At 47.3% G+C, this 27,912-nt stretch overlaps 1 protein-coding gene across 1 annotated transcript; it reads left to right on the top strand.

Annotated features, from left to right (window-relative positions):
* On the top strand, positions 1 to 27,908 carry ALDH2 (aldehyde dehydrogenase 2 family member). Its single transcript, XM_072600435.1, has 13 exons — positions 1 to 257; positions 12,926 to 13,030; positions 13,722 to 13,862; positions 14,035 to 14,114; positions 16,214 to 16,325; positions 18,782 to 18,910; positions 19,615 to 19,728; positions 20,999 to 21,101; positions 21,705 to 21,889; positions 22,445 to 22,609; positions 22,862 to 23,019; positions 23,481 to 23,595; positions 27,540 to 27,908. Exons 1-13 carry the CDS (start codon positions 144 to 146, stop codon positions 27,570 to 27,572), a joined length of 1,554 nt encoding a protein of 517 aa, XP_072456536.1. The 5' UTR covers positions 1 to 143; the 3' UTR covers positions 27,573 to 27,908.
* Positions 27,909 to 27,912: the final 4 nt, after the last annotated feature.

The following is a 27,912-nucleotide window of genomic DNA, read 5'->3' as shown; positions in this document are numbered from 1 at the left end:
GGCGGAGCGGGCTCCGCCTCTTTCCGTGCCCGCTGCTGAGTGACGGCTACCAGGAGTCAGTTGCAGGTCTCAAGCTTGAGCAGAAGGACGGGCGCTTGGCCGCTGCTCCTTCCCGGCCTCCGGCCTCCAGCCGCGGACGCAGCATGCTTCGGGCCGCAGCCCTGCTCGGGCCCCGTCTGGGCCACCGCTTTCTGTCCTTGGCCGCTCCGGCCACCGTGCCCACTCCCAACGAGAACCCCGAGGTCTTCTACAACAAGGTGGGACGCCCCCCGCCCCCGCTGGCCTGGGGCCCGCCAGTCCTCCTAGGGCCCCGGGGTGGACCGGGCTGGGGGAGCCCGGGGTGCCAGACTGCACCCCACGCCTCCCTCCTCCTCTGCACCCCACGTCTCCCTTTCCCCCCTCTGCACTCCATGTCTCCCTTTCCTCCCTCTGCACCCCATGTCTCCTTTCCCCCCCTCTTCACCCCACGTCTCCCTTTCCCCCCCTCTGCACCCCATGTCTCCTTTCCCCCCCTCTTCACCCCACGTCTCCCTTTACCCCCCTCTGCACTCCATGTCTCTTTTTCCCCCCTCTGCACACCCCCTTCTCTGCCTCCCTTCTTCTCCGCCCCTCCTCCTCTGCCTCCCTTCTTCCCCGCCCCCCCTCCACCGGCCCCTCTTCCTGCCCCTCTATGCCTCTCCTCTTGCCCCCTTTCTTTCTTTATCTCCCCTCCAATCTTCCTCTTTCCTGATACCTCCTTCCCTCTCTCTCAGGGCCTCCTTTCCACACTTTCCTTTTCTTCCTCTCCTTTCTTTATCCTCCAGTGCTGAGCTCAGTGCCTGACAGATAGTAGGAGCTTCATCAGTGCTTACTGACTACCTCCCTTCTTCTCTCCTCTTCCCTCCCCCTCCCCATTTTTTGCACCTCACTGCTAATTTTTTTCTTCTCTTGGTGCTGTACTCTTTGCTCATTCTCACCTTCTCTCACCCCAACCCAACACTCTCCTTTCTCTGGCCTCAACTATCTCCAGCACTTCTTCTCCCTTCCCTTTCCCCTCTCCCCTTTTCCCCTCTCTGGGTGAGTCTCCTGTCCTTTTACCTCCGGGGTGATGGTGGAGGGGTAGAATGCCTTCCCTCCTTGAGTACCTGCCATCTTCCTCAGTATCCTCATCAGTTAAATGAGAGGGGGATGGGAACTGGGCTAGAATGGTCAGCAGAACCTATTCTGGTGGGAAAAGTCTGTGATTCAGTTACCTGGGTCTTGTCCCTTCTCTCATCAAACACTCCAGCCAGTGGAGCCAACCCCCTCCTCAGGCAAATGTCTTCCATCTCCTTGAGAAATAGAACCTCTTTGGACTTTAGACTGGGGCTTGGGGATGAAGGAGAGGCCTTGTCATTAGGTAAAGCCCACCCTTCAGCAGGGGCTGTTTCCAGCAGATTATAAAAGATATCAGGGCCAGGAACCTGAAAGGGGAAAGGATCAGGGAGTCACCACTCATCCCAACACGCCAGTATTGACATGGAAGATTTTGTCCTCTGCTCCACCTACTGACCTCTCCGACTTGCTCCAAGTCCCAGCTAATATCCCATGTTGTACCAGAGACCTTTGTTAGCCCCTCTTAATTCCAGTGCCTTCCCTCTGCTAATTACTGTTTATTGGTGTATAGCTTGCTTGTCTGTATTGATGTGCATGTTGTCTGCCCCATTTGAGTATAAGCTCCCTGAGGGCAAGAGCCTGTCTTTTTGCTTCCTTTTGTATCCCCAGGGCTTTAGTGCATGCCTGGTACATAGTAGATGGCTTAGTAAGTATTGATTGATTGATCTCTGAATCACCAAATTTCCAAGTTGAAAGAAGCCACGTGCGTTTTGGTTCAATATCCTCTCTCACATCCCTGACATCCAAGGATGGATACCCTGTTCTCTCCAGAGGAAGCCCATTTCCGTTTGGGGGTATCCATAATTACCAAAAAGTTCACAGGTCCAGAGAAGGAAAGGACTTCTGGGACTACCCCGTCCATGCCTTTTCATTTCACTAATGAGGAACTGAGGCCCAGGAAGTCATATGACATGCCCTAGGCCGCGCAGCCAAGGAACACAACATCTCAAGCTCCAAAGTCAGCCTTCTTTCCACTCTGTCATTCAGCTCAGAGGATCCTAGATCCTAGGCCTAGATCTAGAACGATCCATAGAGTCTGACCTCCTTATTTTACAGATGGGGAAATAGTCTGAGAGAGGTTAAGTGACTTGTTCAAGGGTTGTACACCTGAGAAATATCAGAGTCAAGTTTGGAACTCAGGTCATCCTTCCTTCAAGCCCACTTCTCTATCCACAGCACAACTGACATTTTGGGTGGATTTTTCCCCCCACACATTATTTGCTTATTTGTTTTTTAACATTCATTTAAAAAAATTTTGAATTCCAAACCCTCACTTTCCCAGCCTTCCCCCACCTATTGAGAAGTCAAGCCACAGGATTCTTTTCATTAAAAAAACACCTCCAGTGACTAAACAGCTCAAGGCCTCTTAAATAATCAGTCTTGTTTTCAAAGAGGAAACGCTAGTGAGTTCTCTCAATTTTGTTATGAAACAATGGACTACCCTGACCTTTTGTTCTCTTAGAAAACTTGAACCAGCTTCAACTTTCTTTAGTGTTAGGATTGATAGCTGAACTCTAAGTTCCCTCTCTTTTTTTTTCCCTCTCCCGATTTACTTTTTATCTGGGCAGTTGAGTTAGTGAGGGGAGAGGCACATGTAGAGGGCGTAAGTTTGCTTCTGTTCCAGCACATTACCAAACAGCCAAAAAACCAGGAACCAAAAAGCCCTTGTTCTCCCACTGTATCCAGGCTGCTTTTATATTTCTTCGTGTACTGTCTTCTGGGCCAGGATAGAGAGCTGGCCTCAGTCCTGTTTCTGAGACCCACTGGCTGTGTGACCCTGGGGAAGGCACCTCTTCAGCTAAGATGACAGATTTCAAAGAAGTGCTGATCTTCGGTGGAGAGTTTGCTTCACTTGGTGGTTTTCTCTTACACAAGAGCAGCCCCTGTTCAGGAGCACCTACTGTGTTCCAACCAGTCAGTTGACAAGCACTTCTGAAGCACCTACTGTGTTCTGGATCTTGTGCTACGTTCTGGAGAATACAGAGGACAAAAATCTAAAGGGTTCTGACTTAATATTTTTTTAAAGCATTCTACTTTCAGCAGGTCTGGATGAGTTTGAGGATCTTGCAGATTTCTCCTGCTTGCAGACACATAGCATTGCAGACTGACTAGTGGCATAGGAGATCAGAGGTCGTGGGTTCCACCTCCCTCTTTTTTTTTTTAACAGCTAAAGAAATGCCAACTCATAGAGTTTCATCCAGTTGCCAAGGGTCACAGAGGGACTCCGACTCCAAATCCAACCCTTTTCTTTGAACTCCACAAATTAGAAAGGCAATAAATCCATCGCAGTCCCCGACTGCTTTGTCCACATTTTTTTTCCTTTCCTTTATTGGAAGTTAAGGTTAGGGTAGGAACAGAGCCTAGTTTTTTATGTTTTACACAGTTGAGTCATTCCTTGTAATTAGGGCTTAACTATTAACAAACTGGGGCCTGGACCTTCTGGTACTTCAAGGATCCTGTGATTTTACCCTTCTAGGCCCCCTTTCCTCCATGTGTACAGATCACCAGCTTTCCTAACCTTCCTAGATGGTTTAATTTGGTACCCACTTCCAGATAATCCCTCATCTGAGGAGTTTCTAGTTGGAAGCCCCTATCTGGAGAAGAATTCCCTCTGTAGCAGTCCAGTTGAGCTCAGATAGAAAGAGGGGGGGATGGTGGGAAATGAACTCTTCCATAAAAGACCCATGTTGACTTAGTTTTAAAATGTCATGTTATCTATGTTTTATTTTATTTTTATTTCTTTTGTTAAGATGTTTCCAATTACATATTTGTTAAATACTTCCCAAATTTTACTTGCTCTGAGGAGTGTTGTGGGCTGTGTTGTTTGATGCCTTCGGTCTGTAGCATAACTGAGAAGTGGATACACAGCCTCTAGAAGCTATTTAAATTATTTTATTAAATTTAACTGAAATATCCCACCCATTGTTGCTTTGTTCTTCCTCCCTCTTGGGCCAAACAAAAATGACATTTATTAAATGCCTACTGGGTGCCAGGCTCAGAACTGATGGTGAGATAAAAACCACAGCTTCTGCCTTCAAGGAGTTTTTGTTTCAGTCCTCCGGGTTTGAATTCTACATTTATTTACAACCTGTAAATGTGCATGTAGGTTATTTGAGTAGGGAAAACCATCGACCTTAGGGAAGTGCCCCTTCCCCATTCTTTGCTGGGTGGGGAAGTGGGGGTGGGATAGGTGTGACATTACCTAGAATGTCAATTTTTTTTTTTCTGATCTGTGGATCAGTTTTGTTGAATTTTTTTCCTCTTTTTTAAAAAATTTCTTTGATAGAAGAGATGACTCCCTAGCAGTAGGTATCCGAGGGCTACGAAGGGAGAGCTAGGCAAAATGAAAAAAGATCCTTTTACAGATCTCTCAAAAGTAGTGGAGAGAGGAGTTATTTAGGAAAGACTTCCTGTAGGAAGTGAGACCTATGCTTTGAAGAATGCTAAAAATAATTCTAGAGAAGGGGGTGAGGAGGGAGTTCATTTGAGGTGTGAGGTATTACTTGTACAAAGATGAATAGGTGGGAGACCCTAAATACATAGACCTGGTCATACGCATGTAAAGTGAGAGGAGTTATGTGAAATGAGACTGGTCCCTGCCTGAGGTGGTGCATAAGATACCTCCTTGAATTAGGAGGTTGGAGAAATAGTTTTTTTTTCTAACACATCTCAGAGAGCTGGAGATTTTATTCAGGTCTTTTCTTAAGTCAGTATGAGAGAGAAAGAGACAGAAAGAGAGAGGTTGTGTAATTTAAATAGAAAAATGTAAAACAATGTGTCATCACAAAATTCTGCAGGTTTTGACCGTTGGCACCTAGAGCAGTGCCTGTGCCTGACACTTAGGTGCGAATAAATGTTACAAGATGGCCCCTGACTTGGGGTCTGAAAGACCTGATTTCAAATCCTGTCCCAAACCCAGAGCACCACTGGGCACATTGTATCATTAAATCCAAACCTTCCTTTTCTGTAAAATGGGTCAGGATGGGGGAGCTTGTCCAGCTCTGATCTTATGAAACACCTGTCAAATGAAACGATTAAAAAATGAGCAAAGCAGAAATCCATCAGTTTGCTCAGAAAACTACCTGCCTGTTTTAACTACTTTGATTTTAATCACCATTGTCGTTGCCTGTGCTAACAGGAGATAAAATCTGCTCCAAAGCGCTGTGTGTGAAAGGGAACATTTTCCCCTCTGTTGTTGATCTGCAGGGCTAATTTGCTCTGTGTTTGGGCTTAGAGGGAGGAAGAGGAAGAGGAGGAGAAAAAGAAGGTAGCAGAACCCTGGATGGATGAGTGTTTAATCCTCTCCCGCAGCCTCCTGAGGCAGGTGCAGCTCTCCATCTGACAAAGGAAGAAACTGAGGTTCAGTCATTTGTTCCAAGCCACACAGCTGGGTGGGATTGGAGCCCTGCTCTTAAGGGGGCAGTAAGATTTAAATCCTTCCTGAGATAATTCTTTCCCCAACTGGAAGAATTGAAACTAGATGTCAAAGGTCAAAGGCCAGGGTTCTCCTCTTGTATTCTGTAAAGTGTTTTGGTTTGTTTATGGGTTTTTTTGTGTGTTTGTTTGTTTTTGGATATCAGGAGGGTTGATAAATGCATGATTCAAAGTTATTTCAACAGGTTTCTGGGAAAAGGAGTAAGCATTTATTAAGCATCTCCTTTGTGCCAGGCACTACACTAAGCGAGTTTGACCTTCACAACAACCCTGCGAGGGAGGTGCTGTTTTTATCCCCATTTTACAGATGAGGAAACTGAGGCAGGCAGAGGTGAAATGACTTGCTCATACATCTGGTGAGTGTTTTCTGGCCAGATTATTTTTTTAATTTTGTTTTTTTTAGGCGGTTGGAATTAAGTGACTTGTTCAGGGTCACGTAGTTAGTAACTGTCTGAGGCTAGATTTAAACTCAGCTCCTCCTGATCTGGGCCAGCATTCTCTTCGTGGAGCCACCTCGCTGTTTATTTTAGTTGTACTTTTTTTTTTGGACCTATGATTTGACTAGTATAGAGAATTCTTGGCAAGGAAATGTCCTTTTCCCCCAGCAGATCCACCTACTCTGTAACTGAGTTTGAGAAATTCGCCCTGGGGCTGAGAAGCCCTTCCTTATACCTCTTTAACACAGAAAACATGAACGGTTAACTTCCCACTCACTGCATGGGAGGCCTTGGGCCAGTCCCTTCTTGTCTCTTGGCCTCGGTTTCCCTTGTCTATAAAGGGCAGAATTTGGCCTCTGGCCTCTAGGGTCTTCCAGGTTGAAATCTGATTTCTTGTGATCCTCGACAACCCTCCATCAGTTTCTGGGACATTCCTACCCAGAGTCTGCCAGCTCTTTACAAGAAGACCATGTTCTAACAGCAGCCATCTGGACCTGCTACTGATCATTGCTTCTGGATGAGTTATTATGTAACTTGTGTTCTTTTACCTCTTCAGAGTTGGAGGGTTTCAGATGTGGGAGAGGCTCATTCAACCCCCATACAAAGAGGAATCCCTGCTCTAGCCTAGAAGGAAATCTGTTACCCCCCCAGGGTGGCCTGTTTGATTTTCAGACAGCTGGCATTGTTGGTCACTTTCTCCAGATATCGATCATAAAGCGACTCATGGGCACCCATGGCTTCTGCCCTATGGTGCCCTTCACAAATGCAAAGCCCACTCTCATGGCTTTCTTCATCTCTTTCTCCCTGGACAGCAATCACTGTACAAAGTTTCCCATGATTATCTGAACTGTTTGTATTTGTTCCTTTCAAAAAAAAATTAGACCTGCTTTTCTTTTCTTTTTTTTTTATCCCTCCTGATTTTGTGGCACAGGAAAGATGATGAGGAAACTCCCCATCAGCGCAAGGTCTAGTCTCAGGAGTCACTTGGAGCACTAATTGGGTGTTTCTGACTGAGCCTGGCTCTCCTTTCTCTTCCCTTATGCCATTATATTCATAAGACCACGGCTTGGGCCTCTATTTCCTTGCCCCTTACATTCTGACCCCTTGTAAAGGGGTGATGGGATGGCTTCCCTCATCCCTAGCTCAAATCCCTTCTTCTCCAAGAAGTTGCCCTCCATGTTTAGGCCTTCTCTCAGAGCTTTTCTCCAGTTTATCCCATCTACAACTTGTTTATACAGAATTTTTTTGTTTGTTATCCTCCCTCCATGAAACTCTGAGCCTCTTGAGACAGCAGGGACTGTTTTTGCATCCCCAGAACTTAGCACAATGCCTGGCACGGAGTAGGTGCTTTTATAAATGCTTTCTGACTTAACTGAGGAAATTGTGCTCCTTTCCAGACAAAACTGGTTTCTGAGCATGAGGTAGCCAAGAAATTGTAGGATGGTGTTGAAGGAGGTGTGGTAAGTCTGCGGCATTTTAGAAACTCACTGGTGGAATTGTCGCCAAACCCATTGGAGAGAGGAGCAGGAGGGGGCCACCAGTCCTCAGGAACACTGAGGGGATGGGCATAGGCCCTTTCAACTCAAGGCTATAGCTTCCCTTATTGGCCCCTGTACCCCTATTTGGAGGGCACCCTCTATCCAGGTTATTAATGAATTTCCGGACAGCCGAATCTTTACTCGCTTTGAAAATAATCTTATTCCCAGAGTTTTAGGGGAGCACCCTTGGGCTGACAGGGGCTGGGGGTGGGGAAGCTCCAACTTGTTTCAGCCTTCTGTTCAGAAGCCAAATCTGGAAACAATGGAGGCAAATTGCTGATTGATCTCTGGGAAAATTTCCCCATTCCCTTAGTGGTTTATGTAAAGGAGAGTAATGTCCCTGAAGCCTGGAGAGGTAAAGGGTTTGGAAAGTCATGTGATTTTTCTGTTTGATCCTCTTTGAGGCAGAGAGTCTGGGGGTATCTGGAGCCCAGGGCATGCCAGGGCCTGTGCTTTAGGGTGCTTTGCAGGTTGGGGAGGAGAGAGGTAGGCTTGGGGCCAGTCTGGGGATTCTTAACCATCCCCATGGACTCCTTGGGCAGTGTCTGGTGAAACCTGTGGATGTACTTTCTCAAAATCCGGCTTTTAATTGCATTAAACCAAGTGCATCACAGTATTACAAAGGAAATCAACGATGTTGAGATATCAGAAAATGTGTATTTTTTTTAAAAACCAAACCCCATGTTAAGAGGTAACTGACGTCTGACCTAAATGCCTTCTGACTTCTCTTCCAACTCTGTGATTCTGCTTCCTGGAAACACATTTTAATGTTGTGAAACAGTGCCAGCCTTCACTTGGGTCTTTCCCTAAGATTTCATTCTCTTGGTTTCCAAGCAGTGATGTTTTGCTTTGGCTCTGATCAGTATCCTCCCAACCTCGCGTTTACTTAAAAGCAGCCCAGAATTCTAGTCTGGAGAACTTTCCATGAGTTTCTTTCAGCCAGCAAAATAAAGCTCTTTTGACAGGACTCGTTTACTTTTGAATTCAGCTTTCTCTGCCCTGTCCTGGTACGTGGAGTGGAGATCCGAAGATGGGAAAGCCTATATCTGGGCCTTGGGGTGGAGTCTGCCTTTGGCTTGAAGCCCTTTGGACCTCGGGAGGACGTTGGAATCTCTGGGAAGGTTCTGATCCTGTTGTCTGCAGGGTTCAAGTGTTTACTAGGTGGGACTTGTTTAAAAAGATTAAAGTGCCCGAAGCTTAGGACTGCAAGTGTATGTTATTTGGTGACCTCTTTCTAGCTCTTTGCAGCAAAGTTCACCCTTGAGTGGGAACCAGAGGCTTGGATTTCATTGGTGTGGGTGGTTTCCCTCTACAGATTCAGGTCACCCTCTCTCCATGACTTAGCATCTTTGTGGCTCCAAGTCTTCACAGGGTGTCTCTGAGCTGGGCTAAGCTGACTGTGAACATGAGTCAGGGGATGGGAGTGCTGTGGTGAGAGGCAGAGGTCCTGGGAGAGGGCTGGATTTGGGATCGAAGGATGGGTTCAGATCTGAGGGCTGCCTCTTGTGGCTTACCTGGTGACCTTCACTCCTGAGTCAAAGGAGGGTGGTCCTGAGCTAAACACCTTGCAGTGCTTTCTCAGGCCTGGAGCGATGTGGCTAGGGCTCAAAGGCAGCAAATTCTGACCCTAGGTCAGTGCTGGTCAGAGGAGCCAGGGTGGCCTCAGGTCAGACTCAGTGACCTCTAAGGTCCCTTCCGGGCCTGGATCTGTGATCTATAGATTTACTCTAGAGTCATTCGTGGTACCTCATTTAATACCCAGCTCCGGCTCACCAGGTGAAGGGAAGGATTTAGCAAACCTTTTGATGATGATAATGATAGCTTCTACGTAGCACTTTAAAGTTTGCGAAACACGTGTTACCTCCTCTTTACAACAGCCCCTCAGAGGTCAGGTCTGTGCGTCTTTATTCCCTTTTTGCAGGTGAGGAAGCTGAGGCAGAGGTTACGTGACCTGCCCAGGGTCACACAACTAGTATGTGTCTGAGGCTGCGTTAGAAAGTGGGCCTTCTTGACTCCAGGCCCAGCCTGCCGTGTGCTGCTTTGCTCCCCAAATATCTCCTATTCTTATGAACATAGAGACTGTAGATTAAATGATAATATAGTCAGAACGATTCAACTGGTTTGATGTCCAAAATCAACGAGAGGTTGTTCATGGTTCATCGTCAGCATGTCAGGAGCGCTGCAGTGGGGGGGCCCTGGAGATGAGGGCACCACGCTGGGAGAGGTCACTAACGGTGGATGAAGGAGTCGGTAATCAAGGTTCCAGGCAGGTTTGAGCTTTTGCTCCAACTCGAATAAGCTGAAATTCAGTATCATAATATAAAGTCTTTGGCCTAGTGGGAGATGAAGAGATGGCTGGCCCAGGGGCTCTCCTTAGGTGGGATGGGGTGTGGTGCGTGTATGAGCAGGTGCCAAGCACTTTGTTAAGTTCTGGCCTTCTTTTAATGGATTCATAGATTGCATTAGCTTCTTTCAGGTCCCAAGGTAGCACAGGGCCTGGGAATCTGCAAGACTCATCTTCCTGACTTCACATGTGGCCTCAGACACTTAGTAGTTGTGTGTGACCCTGGGCAAGTCACTTAACCTGCTTGCTTCAGTTTCTTCATCTGTAAAATGAGCTGGAGAAGGAAACGGCGAAGCGCTCCAGGATCTCTGCCAAGGAAAGCCCAGTTGGGGTCATGGGGAGGTGTAGAGGACTGGAAAAAACAACTCAACAACAATGATTATTTTTTTTGGCTGCTCTGACCTTAGTAAAGCCCTGTAGATAGTCACTGGAGAGCTCTTAGCCCCCAAGGACTTTTTCTGTTGTGAAATATACTTTCTCATTCTCTGCTGTAGAAATCGTAGCCCATGGAGCATGCTGAACAAATATGATATAATGCTGATAGAGCATGAAACTCTGAACCTGACTGGGGGTGCGGCTCTCCTTGTGTGAGTAACTTATCTCAGATCCTGGGCTTTGCACTTTACCTAGGTGCCAACCCCTGACTCAGGCTCACAAGCAAGCACAGTCCAGCCCAAACCTGCACCCCCCCCCCCCCCCCCCAAGTATGTTGTAAAGAGGCACAGAGAGACAGAGACAGACAGAGAAGTGGAGAAGGTATGGAAAGAGAGCTGTCTTGGACTGGAAGTCAAGTTCCTCCCATACTTAGCTGTGTGAACCTGGGCAACTGTTCTAAGCCCCACTTACTTCATCTGTAAAATGGGGATAATAATACTCTCAGCATGGTGTGGTATGTAGAGAACCAGCCACCCATAGTTGGTAAGACCTGAATTCAAGTCCTGCCTCAGACATGCTGGCTGTGGCCCCAAGCAAATTACTTAAACCTCCTAGCTACCTAGACAACTCTCAAAGACAGGGATGGTGGCCATCTACATTTATTTTCAGCTGAAGTTTCCTCATTTGGGGGCTCCTTATACCAATGACATCAATCAGGCAGCATTTATTAGGCTCCTACTGTGTGTGTCAGTCACTGTGCTAGGCACTGGGGATAAAAAGTAAAAACCAGGTGCTGCCCTCAAGGAGCTCCCAGTCTAATGGGGGAGTCAGCATGCAAACAGCTACATCCCAGCGACACAGAGATAGGAGAAATTGGGGGTAGCCTCAGAGGGAAGTTATAAGGTTAAGGAGGACTGGGAAAAGGTGTGTGGGGGAGGACTGGGTATGTGAAAAACAGGATGTCAATAAAAACTTAATAATTTAAAGGAAAAAAAATAATGGGGAAAGCCTCCTTAAAGAAGGTGGGATAGAAACTGAGACTGGAAGGAGGGCAGGAAGCCAGGCCTGGGGCCAGCCAGGGGGAGCCATGGGTGGGAGATGGGGCATTGGGTTTGAGGACAGGAGAGGAGACCTGTGTCACTGAATCAAAGGGAGTCAGATGTAAGAATACTGGAAAGGTGAGAAGGGGCCAGGTTAGGGAGGACTTTAAAAGCCAGACAGAGGATTTTATATTTGATCCTAGAGTCTCTGGAGTTTGTTGAATTAGGGAGGTGATGTACTTACTGTGTCTAGAGACAGCTGGGCAGTGCAGTGGATAGAGTGCTGGGCCTGGAGTCACAAAGACCCATGTTCAGATTTACCTCAGACATTAGCTCTGTGATCCTCGGCAAGTCTTTGAACCTCTGCCTCTGTTGCCTCAGTTGTAAAATGGGGATAATAGCCTTTCCCTCTCAGGGTTGTTGTGAGGATTAGATGGGATAGTATTGTAGTGTGCCTGGCATAGCGCCCAGTACACAGTAGGCACTTAATAAGTGCTGATTTTCTCCCTCCTTCCCTGTTGGTGACTGGAAGGAGGACGGGCTGGAGTGGGGAAAGATTCGAGGCATACAGAACCCCTCCTGCCCCACAACCGTAGCCAAAACAGCATCTCCCGTCCAGGGATGTTGTAAGGCTCAAATGTGTAGTACTTTGCAAAATGCTAGATGAACTGTCATTATTAATAACGGTTAATAATGAAAATGACTGTTCTTTGGATTGAGTTTAGACAGCACATAGTGCACAGGACTCAGAGTCCAAAGAGCCAAGTTTACATCTGGCCCCAGATGCTTCCTGGCTCTGGATACATCCCTTTGCTGCTGTCTGCCTCAGTTTCCTTATCTGTAAAATGCAGGTAATAACAACCCACCTCCCAGGGTGGTTGTTCTTGCAGTACCTGACACATAGTAGGTGCTGTTGATAAGCTCATTCCTCCACTCTTCCACAGGAAGGCTTCAGGTACAGGCTGGATCACTACCCCTTGTCATCTAAGTCATGGAAAGAATTTTTTTTTGGTTCTTATTGCTCTAGTTCAGAGATTCTTAGACTCTTTTTGTATCCTGGACTCCTGGCAGTCTGGTGAAACCTATGGACCCTTTCTGAGAGTAATGTTATTAAAGGCATTAAAAATGCAGAAGATAAGAAAGGAAACCAGTTATATTGAAATAGAGGTAGAGGTGTCAATTTTTCCTTGCCAAGCTCATGGAGTCCCTTAAATCCATCCACAGCCCCCTTGGAGGTCCCCATGCCTATATGGAGGATATCTTCCCTTCAGACTCTGAAATTCTGCAGTTCTTGAGTAGGGGATAAATGATCTTCCTTCTACTGAGCTAACGATGGTTTCCAGCATATCATCCTGTGACATTTCAGTAACACTGCTGAGGGCCTCCCTTCCCTGGCACACTTGCTGAATGCAGTGAAGATCTCTCTCCCCAGATTGGGCCTCTAGGGTGGTCAAACTGAGGCCAATTCAGGTCTTGTCCAGGTGCTGCATTTGTTCAGGGTCTCTCCTGTTAATAGCAAGTCCTGGAGCTTTAAAGGCTCAGTGCCTGGCACATGGTGAATATTTAACCAAGCACTTGTTGATTGACTGATGGGGAGTTTCTTTTCTTTTCTTTCTGTGGCAGATTTTCATAAACAATGAATGGCATGATGCTGTCAGTAAGAAGACTTTTCCCACCGTCAACCCATCCACCGGAGATGTGATCTGCCAGGTGGCAGAGGGGGACAAGGTACAGAGCCTCCTCCTAAACAGATAACGAGTGTGGAATCTCTAAACCAGGCCAGGATGTGCTTTATTGACTCTGTGTTCCCTGCAGGGGCAGAGGGGGAGAGGGACTGGGCACATTTCAGTCTCTTTTAGAAAGATAACTGTTCTCCTTTTGAAATGTATTGTCTTACCAGTTTCTTTTTCTGAGAAGGGGTAGGGGTGGGGGGGGGCAACGAAGACAGGAAGTCCCAAATATCTTTGTCCTGAGTTTTTTATTATAATTTTTTTCTGAAATTAAAAAGGCATGCTTCAGTCTGTATTCAGACATCACCAGTTCCTTCTCTGGGAATGGATAACATTTTTTTTTATTGTTTAAAAATAGATACCGGTTAGACTGGTCATTCCTACTATGATTTTGAAAGGGAAGTAGTGAGGGAAAACAATCTATCCTTAACACCTGAAGTGTTTGTAGCACTAAATATTAGTTTTATTTATACATGGAGGGATCTGAAATGCTTTAGTACTGAAAGTGTTTCGGCTTTCAGGCAAAGACTGGGGGAGTTCAGCCAATGAGCATGTATTTATGTCCGGCCTAAGGCCGTGGGCTGCCGGGTCCTCTTACCTATCCCAGGTCTTCAGTGGCCAGCAGGATAAACATATGAGAGAAAAGACCTGTGCAAAGTCTGAGCAGGGGCCTGATCTTTGTTTCCCAGGCTGACGTAGACAAGGCCGTAAAAGCCGCAAGAGATGCATTTCGCCTGGGCTCCCCATGGAGGAAGATGGACGCCTCGCACAGAGGAAGGCTCTTGAACCGATTGGCAGACCTGATCGAGAGGGACCGGGCTTACTTGGCCGTATGTGCTCCTCCTCTCCTGCCCTCCCTCCCCACTATCCAAACACATCCACCTGGCACTTGCTGCAGAAGCCTGTGTTAAGACTAGGAGTTGGTCACAGCCAGCAGGCATGTGGCCACCAGACACGTGCACATGCAGAGACTGTGTGCTGAACAGGGTTTTCTTTTCTCAGACGCTGGAGACCTTGGACAATGGCAAACCCTACACCATCTCCTACCTTGTGGATTTGGACATGGTTCTCAAATGCCTTCGGTAGGTACTCATGTGCTTCATGCTCCTAGTGCTGAAGAGGAGCGTTGCAGAGACCAACATGAAACCACTTATAGGACATTATGGTGTGGGGGACATGGATTCACTTTGGTACTCTCTTTAGGAGTTACAGAAAATTGCATGTGTGTGCAGATAGGTATATATGTGTATGTGTAGGCCCATATACATATTTCTATGCATGTACAATATGCACATGTGTGTATTACATTTTGTATACTTTAATACATATTTTTAAATACACATCTAAAAATATACAATTTTTAAAAAGCAGTGACATCTCATGGATGTTATCTAACTTTTCTTTCTCTTCAGTAGAACACAAGCCCCCGTTTGGGGCTGGATCTGTTTGATTTTTGGTTTTGTATTCTCACTACCCAACATGGTACCTTGTGCTTAGAATGTGCTTAATAAATGATTTTTCATCAAACTTAATTATTTTCAGTTAAAAACTTTTTATCTATGCCTTTTATTCTTACTCCACAGTCATCTTGCAATATGTGCCTCCCTTCACCATTTTTTCTAACAAAGAAACAGAGGTACCTGAGCCCAGTGGGCAATGATGTCCCCAGTCTGAGACTGGCTCTTCCATTCATTGGAGGCCACCTGCCCTGGAGAGTTTTTTCATTCCAGTCATTATCATCATTATATAGTGTTTTCCTGGTCCTGCGTGTGTGGCTCTTCATCAGCTCATACAGGTCTTCCAAAATTTCTCCAGTTTCCTCCTCTTCATTATCATCTTCTGTTGTGTTCACCTACTGTAGTCAATAGATGTTCCCCAGGTGATAGGTGGAAAGAGAGCCACTGTCAATATCTTGCCAAATTTGTTATCTCTTTTTTTTTTGTCTTTGACTTCCGGGCGTTACATTAACATCCTACCGATGTTAATGATCTAGAACATGTGGCCTCAAGGCTGCAGGTTCCCCATCCCTGATCTAGAAAGATCGGCTAGGGGAATGAAGGCAGCTTCTGAGGAGCCCTGGCCCCAGAATGGGCCTCGGAGTCTCAGGAAATAGCTCATGGTTCCTGTAACATCTCCTGGTTATTGAACAGACTTATTTGGAGGAGCAAAACATAAGCTCCCCGAGGGCAGGGCAGGAACTGTTTTGTGATCTTGGCATGGCCTGGCATGCAGTAGGTGCTGTGCTTTCTTGTTTGTTAGACTGCACATCACATTTCACTTTCACTAACCTGTCTCTTCTTGCTGGTTCTGAGAAGGAGGAGGAGGGTGGAGAGTAATCTGCCCTTTAGAACAGATGGAGAAGGTGGGGTGAGGTATGCTTGAGTCAAATACATGCACACACAAATATATATGTACACACATGGGCATAAATCTTGTGTGTGTGTATCTCCTCCCTCTTCTCTCTCTCTCTTCTCTCTTTTCCCTCCTCTCTCCCTTCTCTTTTTCTTTCTCTCTTCTCCCTTCTCAGTGAGCATTGATTAAATGCCTACTGTATGCTAGGCCCATTCAAGCCCTTTCCTCTGTGTGATCATAACTGTGAAATATAAATGACAGGTCATGTAGTGCTAGTGAATTGAGGTTTGGAGTCAGGAAGCCTTGGGCTTGAGTCCCATCTCCAACATACTGTGTCTGTGAGACCCTGGGCAAGTCCCTTAACCTGTTAGTGCTGTAGGCAGCCCTTGGGTTACAAAGGAATTGTGATCTGCATCAGTGGAGGGAGTATCATATCCAGAAGTCCATGCATCTGTGAAATCCAGATCTTTCCCCTTGTCACTGTCTAACATGGTGCCTGGTGCCTCCTTAACCTGGACGGGAAGGCGGCTCCAAGTTGTCTCCACACTTCTCATCTATATTCGCTTCTTTCTTCAACATCTTCCCTGCCATACTGTAAGCTTCTGAAGGTTTGTCTGATGGTGTTTTTAGACCTCCTCTGTTGCCCAGGACCTGTGGGCAGTCCAAGAGCCTGGCCAGAGTCTCCAGCACTTTCTGCTGTTTCTGGGGAATGAGCCAAGCAGGAAGGCTCTTTGAGAAAGAGGGGGATTAAACCTGTTGTCTCTCCTTTGTCCTGGGGCTTTAGAATGCTCCTGGACAATCCGTTAACTAAACCCTCTGATATTTTCAGGTATTACGCAGGCTGGGCTGACAAGTACCATGGGAAGACCATCCCCATTGATGGAGATTTTTTCAGCTATACACGCCATGAGCCTGTTGGGGTGTGTGCCCAGATCATTCCAGTAAGTGATGCCTCCTTCCTTCCCCCTTCCCCCCCACCCCACTCCTCCCCACAAATCCTGAATGTTTGCCTGGAGGTAGCAGCTTCTGCTTCTGGTTAACTGAGCTTTCCCTGGCATGGGGCAGAAAAACCGAGCAACCCTATGGCTCCCAAAGGCAGGGCTCCAGGGGGGCAGCTGTCATTGAGGGGGGCCACCATTGAAGTTATCCTCTGATGCTTCATTATGGCAAGAATGTAGCTCCAAGTTGGTGCTGTCAGAAGGCAAGCAGCAGCTGGGCCTGCCCGGTTAGAAAGGCTACAGGGATGGGTCTGCTGACGGATGGTGTGCCTGTTTACATCTTTCCCTTCTCTGGTCTGCTCCGTACGCTACTGAGAAAGGTGCTTCCAAAAAAGGGATATTTTCAGGGCCTCTACCTGGAACTACCTGGTATCTATTTTGTGTGTGTTTTGAATGTGTGAGATGCAACATAGTGCAGGGAATGGAGAGCTGGTCTCAGAGCTATGGAGATCTGAGTTCAGGTCTTGCCCTGAAGCATCCTGGTTTGAGTAAGATGGTGAAGCTCTTTATGCCTTAAGTGGCCCTCCAAGGCATTGAACGCAGAGAAGGGGCCCATCTGTGTTGGACACGGAGTTTCGTAACCCAGGGACCTCTGTGCCCACAGAATCATCAGTCTGGCCTCTTGCCTTTTATTTTGAATCTGCTGATTTTCTCTTTGGCTCAGCCGTGTGCCACCACCTACAGAAAGTCTTCCCTGACCTTTGGTGGTCAGCGGGTACCTCCTCATCTGTATCACACACATCATGCTGGTATCACACATCCCTCCCTCTCCCTCCCTCTCCCTCCCTCCCTCCCTCTCTCTCTCTCCCTCCCTCTCTCTCCTTCCCTCTCTCTCCTTCCCTCCCTCTCTCCTTCTCTCTCTCTCTCTCTCTCTTTCTCTCTTTCTCTCTCTCCCTCTCCCTCTCCCTCTCCCTCTCCCTCTCCCTCTCCCTCTCCCTCTCTCCCTCCCTCCCTCTCTCTCTGTCTCTCTCTCTCTCCCTCTCTCTCTCTCCCTCTCCCTCCCTCCCTCCCTCCCTCACTCCTTCTCTCCCTCTCGCTCTTTCTCCCCCCTACCTCTCTCCCTGCTCCCCCATCTCTGTCTTCATCTTCCCCTCCCACCCTCTTTCTCCCCTTCTTCCCTTCCTCTCTTTCTCTCGCTCCTTCCTTCTTCTTTGTCTCTTTATCCTTTCTTCTTTTCTTCTCTCCTATTTCTTTCTCTCTCCTCTTCTCATCCTCCCTCTCCCCTTCATCTGTCTCTCTGTCTTTATATATGTATATATACATATGTGTATGCATATTTACGTATTTTCTCAGATTTTGTCAGTACGTGGTTATTTTTGTCTCCGTGTCCCTTCCACTTAGCCGAGGCCTGATTGGTTGATCTGGTCCTGCCTAGACAAGTCCAGAAGAGCCAGATTGGCTGTGGAGTGTCCAGGGTCTCATTGAGACGTTAAACATCTCACCAACAGGCCAGGTGTCCAGGCATCAGAGGCTTTATAGGTTCTCTGAAGGGCATCACTCATGGTGGACAGGAGAGTTTTGTATAAAGCCACATACACAGCATGCTTCTGAGCATCTCCGGCTCCCTTGGGTCAGGCTGCCCCCTCCCCCAGATGCTGTTTCTCCCTCCTCTTTGCCCCTCTCTTTCTGGGGCTGAGCGGGTTAGTCCCTCTGCAGGATGGGATGGAAAAGTATCCATGGTTTTCTCCTGAGCGGCCTTGGGGCTTCTCCTGGTTTTGCGTGTCCCTCAGATCAGTCCTTTTTGAGATCCCCTGGGAGAAGCAGTTCAGGGAGAAACTTGGGCTAGGAAGCTTCTTCTTGGAGGGGCAGCCAAGCCGAACCTGTGGATGTGGAGTTGGTACAGCTCTGTGGTCCTTCATGGTCCTTCACATGGTGGGGCTGGCTGCTGGCTTTATTGGGGGAGAAGAGGGCTCACTCCAGTGGAAGGACAGACCTCTGGACCCTTCCAGTCAGAGGATGGCCATACTCTGAGGTTAGTCATTCTGGAATGAAAGCACTCCAGAGATCAGCTGATTGACAGATGTTTATTAATACTTATTGTATCCCAGGCACCTACAGGGGGTGGGGGGTGGGAGGGAGGAAGGGACCAAAAGCAGGCCCTGTCCTCAGAGAGCCCCCCTTCTAATGGAGAAACAACAGATAAACAATAGCTAGGTGGCACTGTGGATAGTGTGCCAGGCCTGGAGTCAGGACGACCTGAGTTCAAATCTAAGCTCAGATACTTCCTAGCTATGTGACCCTGAACAAGTCACTTAACCCTATTAGGCTTAGTTTCCCCATCTGTAAAATGAGCTGGAGAGGAAGATGGTAAACCACTCCAGTATCTCTGCCAAGAAAACCCCAAATAGGGTCACAAAGAGTTAGACACAACTGAAATGACTGGACATTGTCTCTTCTAGTGGAACTTCCCCCTGCTCATGCAGGCCTGGAAACTGGGACCTGCCTTGGCCACAGGCAACGTGGTCGTGATGAAGGTGGCTGAGCAGACCCCCCTGACTGCCCTCTACGTTGCCAACCTGATCAAGGAGGTGAGTGACTGGCTCCTCTTTGCTCTTCCTCTCTTCCAGATCAACATTTTGGTGTACAAGATCCCTCTTTTAACATGATAGCTGTGTCGTTAGTATCCCTTGGTCCCCTCTGAGATTATCTCCCTTCTCTTCCGTCTGTCTTGTCTGTCCTCTGTGGTGGGCCACATTAACTCTCCCTGTTAAAATGTGAGTCCTTGAGGGCAGGGACCATCTATGCCTTTCTTTGCACAGTGCCTGGCATACAAGGAGCACTTAATATATGTGTGTTGACTTCTCCCCTCTCCCCTTCCTTTCCTTTCATTCTGTCTCCACTGCTGTAAGTGACCAAGCCACTAGCAGAGGTCAGAGAGGGAAGTGGAGAGAAGATGGTCTGATTCATTCACAAACGTCTATTAAGCCCCTGCTTTGTGCCAGGCCCTTGTATGATCCCTGAGGTCCTTTCCAGCTCTGGGTTCAGGATCCCACAGCTGAACAGAAGGGGCTTTTCCCAAACCCCTCCTGGGCTGAACTGTTAGGTTCTTGGTTGACAGACAGGTGGAGACTTACTCCCCTTCTGCCTCAAGTTGTCACATTGGCTTTAGCCTCTCTAAGAAGAGGGGAGAAGCCTCCCTGGGGCCTTTTGGGCCTGGTGGGGGACTCCTGACCCCTTCTTCCTCTGACATTAAGAGATAACCCAGTTCATGCTCTGTGCTGTTCACTCGCAGGCCGGCTTCCCCCCAGGAGTGGTCAACATCATCCCTGGATATGGCCCGACGGCTGGCGCTGCCCTCGCTTCCCACATGGATGTGGACAAAGTGGCGTTCACGGGCTCCACTGAGGTAAGGACCCCCAGGGACCAGGAGGGGCTGGTTGGCTCAGAGTTGAAGGATACGCCTTCTTGGGGACCTCAGAAAAGAGGCTTCTGAGTGACACTCAAAGTGTGGAGCCCCCTTCTTCAAGAAGTTGCTGTTTGCATATAGTTATAAGAGGTCCGGGGTCTGTGAGTTACGGGAGCTAGACTAGGTTGGAGCATGCAGGCAGCAAGCATTTATTAAATGCCTACTGTGACACTGTGCTGAGCACTAGGAATACAGAGAGTGCCTGCCACACACAAAACAGGTGGTGTGGGGGCAGGGATAGCATGGGCATACCACATCAGAGGGACAGTATAGCCTGGTGGTGGGAATGTGTGATCCAGGCCCCAGCCTTGTGTTTATCATGCCTCATGCCTTAGAGGCCGCTGCTCAGGCTGGTAGGAGGAAGTCTCATCTCATCCACTAGCAGTTTATGCTGTGAGCTCTCAGCATGGCCTTGGGTGCTGTGTGGCAGGCTGCATTTCCCACAGCTGGCCAAAGCTTTTTTTCTCTCCTCAGTTCCATAAAGTAATTGGGTAGCCAGTTGCTAGCATAGGGATTGGCAGGAGCCTGGAGGTGGGTGGTGAGGCCTCTGGGGGCCAATTCCAATAATCCATGGACCAGGACCATTGGTGAAGCACATCTCCCTTCTTGTGGTAGAAGTGTTGTATTGATGTAGAAGGACATGGCAGGATAAGGGTAGAGCCCTGGGTCTGGAGTCAGATCATGCTTCAGACATTGTCTAGCTATGTGACCCTGGCAAGTCACTTTGCCTCAACTGCCTCACTTTACTCATCTGTAAAATGGGGATAACAATAGCACCCCCCTCCTAGGGTTGTTGTAAGGATCAAATGAGACGATATTTGTAAAGGGCTTAGCACAGGGCCTGGCACAGGTGCTGTGTAAATGCCAGTTTGTTACTATGTTAGCTTTTAACTAAGGCCTGGCTGACTAAACAGTGTCCTAGAGTCTGTGTCGCTGTCAGGAAAGGGAGGTGGCTTTCAGCAAGGAGGGGAAAGTGAGGAATATGAGGAATACTTAACTTATAGAGTCCCAGTTTGAGTGTTTTAGGGATCTCAGAGACCATCTGGGCCAAACTCTGGTTTTACAGATGAGGAAACTGAGGCACGGCCATACAGTCCCTTGCCCAAGGTCCTGTGGGAAGCAAGTGGCCGAGAGCCTTTGGAGCCAGGCCTGGTGCCATAAATCCAATGAGTCTTGGTATGGAAATCTCTAAAGCCTCTTCTCTCTGCAGGTTGGGAGCCTAATCCAGGTCGCTGCAGGGAGCAGCAACCTGAAGAAAGTGACACTAGAGCTGGGTGGCAAGAGCCCCAACATCATCATGTCGGATGCTGACAGTAAGCCCCTTGGAGGGTGGGGAGGGGGTGTTAGGGTCCCCAGCAGGTAATGTGGTGCTCGTGCAGCCTTTGAGAAAGCCTGATGTGGGATTTTATTGGTATAGGGAACTCCCAGGTGAGGAAACTCCCTCCACCAATGTAGGTTGACACTTCTGCAGCTTAGGGCCTAGAGCCCTGAGGAGTTCTGTCACTTATCTAGGGTCCTAAGCTGTATGTGTCCAAGGCAGGACTTGAACCCAGGTCTCCCTGACTCCAAGGCCAGCTCTCTACCCACTGGGCCACACCATGTTTCACTTTGCACATAGTGGATAGGAATAAGGCACAGCTAGGTGCATGGTGGAAGACCTGAGTTCAAAGGCAGCGTGACACTTCCTAGCTGTGTGACCCTGGGCAAGTCACTTAACCCTGTTTGCTTCAGTTTCCCTATCTGTAAAATGAGCTGGAGAAGGAAATGGCAAACCACTCCAATATCCTTGCTAAGAAAACCCCAGATGGGGTCACAGAGGGTCATGACAAGGGAATAAATGTGAGTTGAGTTAAATTGCCTGAAGGGGCCCTACAGTCTTGGGGAATCTCACCTGTTTCCTGCCTTCTTCCCTGCAGTGGATTGGGCTGTGGAGCAGGCCCACTTTGCCTTGTTCTTCAACCAGGGCCAGTGCTGCTGTGCTGGCTCCAGGACCTTTGTGCAGGAGGACATCTACTCTGAATTTGTGGAGAGGAGCGTGGCCCGGGCCAAGGCTCGGGTGGTGGGCAACCCGTTTGACAGCCGCACTGAGCAGGGGCCACAGGTGGGAAGGCCAGTCTGTTCCGTGTGTGTGTGTGTGTGTGTGTGTGTATGTATGTATGTATGTATGTATGTATGTATGAGTACACGTGTGTGTGTGCATGTGTGCATGAGTGTGTGGGGAACCCCTTGGACAGCTGCACCAATTAGGGGCTGCAGGTGGGAAGGCCGGTCTGTTCTGTGTGTGTGTGTGTGTGTGTGTGTGTGTGTGCGTGCATGCATGCATGCGTGTGTGTGCACTCATTCACATGAGCCCAGGGAGACTGGGGCCTAGGGGTGTGGGAATACAGAAAGGGTGCCCTTCCTGAGTGCTGGCTTCTCTGTAGGGTTATTCTGTTTCCTGTCTATTTTGTGTTTCCTCTTGTTTGTCTGCGTGTTATGTTCCACAAGTAGTCAGCTGGCACTTATTAAGCACCTACTATGTGCCAGGCACCATGTTCAGCTGGGGGTACAAAAAAAGGCTGGAGATGGTCCCTGCCCTTGGGAAGCTCACGGTTTCTTCTGACGCCCTAGGCCAGCTTCGGGGAGCTGGGATTTAGCTGCGCTTCTCTCTCCGCAGGTGGACAAAGAGCAGTATAAGAAAATTCTGGGCTACATTGATTCAGGGAAGCAGCAAGGAGCCAAGCTGCTGTGTGGAGGGGGGCCCGCCTCCGATCGGGGCTTCTTCATCCAGCCCACCATCTTTGGGGATGTGCAGGACAGCATGACCATCGCTGTGGAGGAGGTGAGCCCACAGCCCCACTGACTGCTTTCTTCCAGCAGAGGGAAGAGGGAGGGCTCTGGTGAGCTTTTTGAATGTTGAGTGTGGCTGCTGTCTTGAAGTAACTGGAAGCCTGGTCAAGGGGACAAAGGGGGATCCATTTGTTCTGCTAGGCCCAGACAGCAGTGGCAGGCATGATGGGTGGATGTTTCAGAGAGGCAGATGGGAGCTGGCCTACTGTGGAGTGACTGGCTAAGCACTCTTTCTGCCCCCCAGATCTTTGGGCCGGTGATGCAGATCATGAAGTTCAAGACCATTGAAGAGGTAATAGAGAGAGCCAACGATTCCAAGTACGGGCTGGCTGCAGCCATCTTCACAAGAGACCTGGACAAGGCCAACTATCTCTCCCAGGCACTGCAGGCTGGCACAGTGTGGTAAGGAGGGGACCCCCTGACAAGGCACCTTCTGTGCACCAGACTCACCCCAGAGCACCCCAGCCCTGGAGCGCTGGCAATATTGTAAAGACTCTGCTCGAGCCAGTGCCCAGCCACAGTTCCAGGGCACTCTTAATAGAACATGCGTGCTGCCCCCTGACCAGAGGTCACGGTCTTAGAGCGCTGTCTGACACTTGGTTTTTGGACATGGCCAGTGTGGGAATTTATTTTGCCTGACACGTTTGCTGCAAAGGTTTTGCTTTTCTTTCTTTTTCAATTGAGACAGGAGGAAGGAAAGGAAGGAAATGTGGATATTCGTTAAAAGCAATTTAATTCTTTAAAAAAAGAAAAACCATCCCATAACCCCTTATTGGAGTGGAGGTTAGGAGGGCAGGAAACTTGGGTTTTGAAGCCTTGTTCTAAACTTTTGCTCCAAACCTTGTTTAAATTTCTAAATGTAGGATAAACTGCTACGATGTGTTTGGGGCACAGTCCCCCTTTGGAGGCTACAAAATGTCTGGGAATGGGCGAGAGCTGGGAGAGTATGGTCTGCAGGCGTACACAGAAGTGAAGACTGTGAGTATGGGGCTAACTCCTGGGGGGCCCGGTTACCAGGAATTATTTTACCTTTGTCATATTCACTTTCATTCAGTAAGCAATTCTTAAACTCCTGTTTAGTGCTGATCACAATACTAGGGATACGAAGATAAAAAACGAAAACGGTCCTTTCCCTCAAGGAATGTGGAGGGATCTTTTTTTTTTTCTATTTGACAATCAGAGTTAAGTGACTTATCCAGGATCACATAGCCAGTAAGTATCTGAAGCCAGATTTGAACTCAGGTCCTCCTGACTCCAGGGCAGGTGCTCTATCCACTGCACCGACTGGCTGCCTCATGTTCAGGGCTTCTTAACTTTTTTGCGTATTCTGAGTGGACCCTTTTGCCAGTCTGGGGAAGTCTATGGAGCCCTTCTCAATCATATTTTTAAATGCATAGAATAAAATACACCAAATGACCAAGGAAACCACTTCTTTTCAAGTACAGTTACCCATACATTTACATTTTAAATATGAATTACAATATCAATATATTTTTAAAAGACAAGTTCATAGACCCCAAGTTCAGAACCTGTGACTTAGAGAGAATTAGTGAGCTGTTTACATCGTTTTGTACACAGATAAATCGCTTCAAAATATGTAGCAGGCATCTTTGAGACTGGAGGGATTGGGCCTTGGATCTTACACAAGGAAGGGCCTTGGGTAGGAGGCAGCATCTCACATGAGTCTTGAAGGGAGCCTAGGGATTCTCAGAGGGTCTGGTAAGGAGGAGAAGAACTTCAGGCATGGGGAGTAATCTTTGCAAAAGCGTGGAGGAGGGAGAAAAGGTCATGGACAGAAAATAGCAGTTTGGCCACTCTGGCTGGAACACAAGAATGTGTGAGGATGGAGAATGTGAAATTGGCCTAAGCTGGAGACAGATCAAATGCTAACCAGAAGAGCCTCTGTCTTTTATCCTGGGGCTGCTAGGCAGCTGTAGGTGTCATATCCCCCCTCCTAGTTCCTTCGCTTAGTCCAACGACAGTGTAAGTCACTAGGCTTAGCGTTCGAGGGCAAGCCCAGCTGAACCCACAAAAGTTTGTTGCTAGATCGGGGGCAGTGATTTTTTTTGGCCACAGCAGCTATAAATGGGAGATGGATCGCCACTTGCACCAGTGGAGGGAAGGCCTATGCTGACTAGAGAATGGATCCTTGAAGCATAGTAGCAGGAGCGTTTTACTTCCTCCTCTTGCTTCTAATCAGGATGTTACGTGTTTATTATTTAAAGTACCTCCTGGATGAAGTACGAAAGAAGTAGAAAGACTGGTCCCAGGAAACTTGCAGTTTAGTTGGTCAGAGGAACTACACACACGCACACACACACATACATGCACATACACACAGAATTAGAGAACACTAACGTTGGGTGCCATCTATGATCAGATCTTGTGGTGATAGAGTATAGACTCCTAAGGCATCTTGGCACAGCAGGTAGAGTGGTGGACTTGGAATCAGGAAGATCTGGGTTCAGATCCTGCTGCTGGTACTGAAATCACTGGGTTCCAATAGGCAAAGTTATTTCCTTTTCTGAACTTCTAATAATCCAGGGGTGGGGAACTTGGCAGCCTCAAAGCTACATGTGACCCTCTGGTTCCTCAAGTGCAACCCTTTGATGGAATCCAAAGTTCACAGAGCAAAAGTCAAAGGGCTTCCCTTGGATCTAGAAGATCACATGTGGCCTCGATGTCCAAGTTCCCCACCCCTATCTTGGACTGTAAGTTAGAGATGGTTTGCAATCAGCACTGTTGGAGGGAGTTCCCACACTTCCAGCAAAAATGCCAAGTTCTTGGCCCAGATCTAGTAGGAGACCCGAAGAAGGAATGATCTCAGTGGCTGAAAAAAGTGTAACATAGGTGGGCTTTGGAGGATGATCATAAATGGGTCTCGTGGAATAGTAGGTAGAGAACTGGGCCCAGACTTGTGAAGACCTGAGTGCAAGTCCTACTTCTGACACTGGCTGCATGAGCCTGGGCAAGTCACTTAACCTTTCAGTGGCCCCGGGTTACTCTCTAAGTCTGTAGACCATTGGCAGAGGGGATTTCCTACACAGATAAAAATCATAGCTCTAAAACCACTTCCCCAAATAGCTTACAATTTATATCCTGCTAGGTAGCATTTACAAAGCACCTTTCCTCCATCATCTCATTTGATTAAGTGAGATTGACGAAAGGATTAGATTGAACACACACACAGATTCTAATTCAGTAACCTTGGCTGAGCATCTGTTGTGGGAGGTACTGAGGATCTGAATCCCCCATCTTCAGGGAGATTATATTCTACTAGACAAGGACACAAAGGCATTGAGGGAGAGGTTAATATATCATTTGTAAGATGTATGGTAGACCTGTGTGCCTTGAACAAAGACTTTGCGATTTAACGGCTCACGTTTCTGTGATGTTTATACAGTGTTTCCTCATGTCAGCTCTGCGTTGGAGAAGTGTTGAATATCGTTCTCCCCATTTCATAGGTGGGGGAACTGGAATCAGAGGAATGACCCACTGAGAGGTGGGAATTAGATAGTAAGCAGCCCAGTTCTTCAGACTCTTACGTCTGGTTCTGTTTCCATTTCCCTGCCTCTCATTTCGAATTCTTGACTCAAGGCATGACAGAATAAAGTCAGTTTTGTGGGGCACAGGGTGTGCTCAGTGCATAGTAGGTGCCTAATAAATTAAGTAATCCCAAATGACATCCTAGGCAGTGTCCCACAGATATAGAACCCCTTTTCTTATCTGTTCTCCAGGATCAAGATGGCTCTATACAATTAATCTGAAGAGTCTGGATTCTTTTGAATGTTTATTTTCATTTGTATTGTCTCAGCCTTTGTGCTCCTGGTTCTGCTGAATTCCCTCTGAATCCATTCAAGTGACTCTTGCCATGTTTCTCTGTATTTATGGTTTCTTACAGTGCAGCAATATTCCATTATGTTACAATAGACCATAATTTGATAGCCACGTATTATTCCCCAATTAAGGGGCATCTTCCTTGTTAGTCACTGATTAGCCAGCTATTCAACCCATTTTATATTTGTTCTCAGTCATCCTGAGTTCTAGTATAATCTAGGAGTATGTTTGGATATTTTCTTACTAATTAGTTAACTTAGAGCCTCCAATTCAGTTTATTAGATATTTATTAAGCTGGAGAAACCTTTCCCCACAAACACTTTCTTGTCTATAAACGTCGAAGCTCCAAATTTCCTAGGCTTTGCTTCATTAAAAGTTACAGTTTATACAGTTCGTTAATAGCATAATCAGCAGAAGCCCAAATCAACATTTACAGTATTTTAGCTGTTCGAAGGATTGTAGTCAGGATCTCCTCTGGAGCTGCAGATCATGTCTCTTCATTTCTGAGAACGTGGTCTTACCTCATTTAGTTCATTTGGGAACTAAGCGAAATGTCTTCTCAAGAGTTCTTTGCATTTTCTTCCCAAAATAAAGATCAAAACAGTTCTCTTGAGGGAGAAGGCCTCTCCATCTCCTTCCAAGCTGTCACTCTGAATGGTCTCTTCAGACCAACAGTTAAAATTTCCCATTTACACAGCATTGCATTTGGCTCTTAAAACTACAGTTACAGTAAGTATAGCTTTGGTTGGAGAGGCTTTTGAAACAGTTGTTATTCTAGGGAATGACAAAAATTAATGTTTAATGTCGTTCCCTCTGTTTGATTTAAAATAAAGCTTTAGTGATGTTTTTCATTTTTACACAAATTATTTCCACATGCAGTACCTGCCCAGTTATGTCTCTTGTGATAAAAAAAAAAATATAGGAACCATCTTGGCAGCATGTACAGCTTCCATGCCAATAAACCAACCTCCCTCCCTCTTCCAGGAAAGGAGAGGTGTCTTCCCTTATTTTCTCTCCAGCATCGATTGAGCATTATTCCACATTCCTTCTTTTTGAAACTTTCTGACTCTTCGTTCTGTTAACAGGTCACCGTCAAAGTTCCTCAGAAGAATTCATAAAGAAGAATGTGAGATTTCCCCAACAATGCCTGCGGTTGATGTTTGAATTACATTGGCATTAGAACCTGGACCAAGAAGAGGCCCATTTGTTCACTAGTGTCTCCATAGAGAAACAATCAAAAAAGCTTGTGGAATGATAGGGTTCCATGGTGAGGGGAAAATATTATTTTTATTTTTTAATTGCAACATTACACGCTATGGGTGAATTTTTTGTACCTGAAACGTTTTAATATGTTGGCTAACATTCTTGTCGACAATTTTTGGCACCTTGTTTGCTTTAGGCTAAAACCTTATTAAAGTTTAGGGCTAAACCTTATTAAAAACCTTGATACCTTTGCTC

Source organism: Notamacropus eugenii, chromosome 4 (genome assembly GCF_028372415.1).
Source record: "Notamacropus eugenii isolate mMacEug1 chromosome 4, mMacEug1.pri_v2, whole genome shotgun sequence".
NCBI lineage: Eukaryota > Metazoa > Chordata > Mammalia > Diprotodontia > Macropodidae > Notamacropus > Notamacropus eugenii.
Note: the sequence above shows the minus strand (reverse complement) of the source record. Positions and strands in the feature narration are given on the sequence as shown.

What these genes read in the sequence shown, in the direction of transcription:
- ALDH2 (XM_072600435.1), top strand. Translation starts at nt 144, where the DNA reads ATGCTTCGGGCCGCAGCCCTGCTCGGGCCCCGTCTGGGCCACCGCTTT. An exon ending in ATGGTTCTCAAATGCCTTCG is followed by an intron (nt 14,115 to 16,213) that starts GTAGGTACTCAT and finishes TGATATTTTCAG; the next exon opens with GTATTACGCAGGCTGGGCTG. An exon ending in TTGCCAACCTGATCAAGGAG is followed by an intron (nt 18,911 to 19,614) that starts GTGAGTGACTGG and finishes GTTCACTCGCAG; the next exon opens with GCCGGCTTCCCCCCAGGAGT.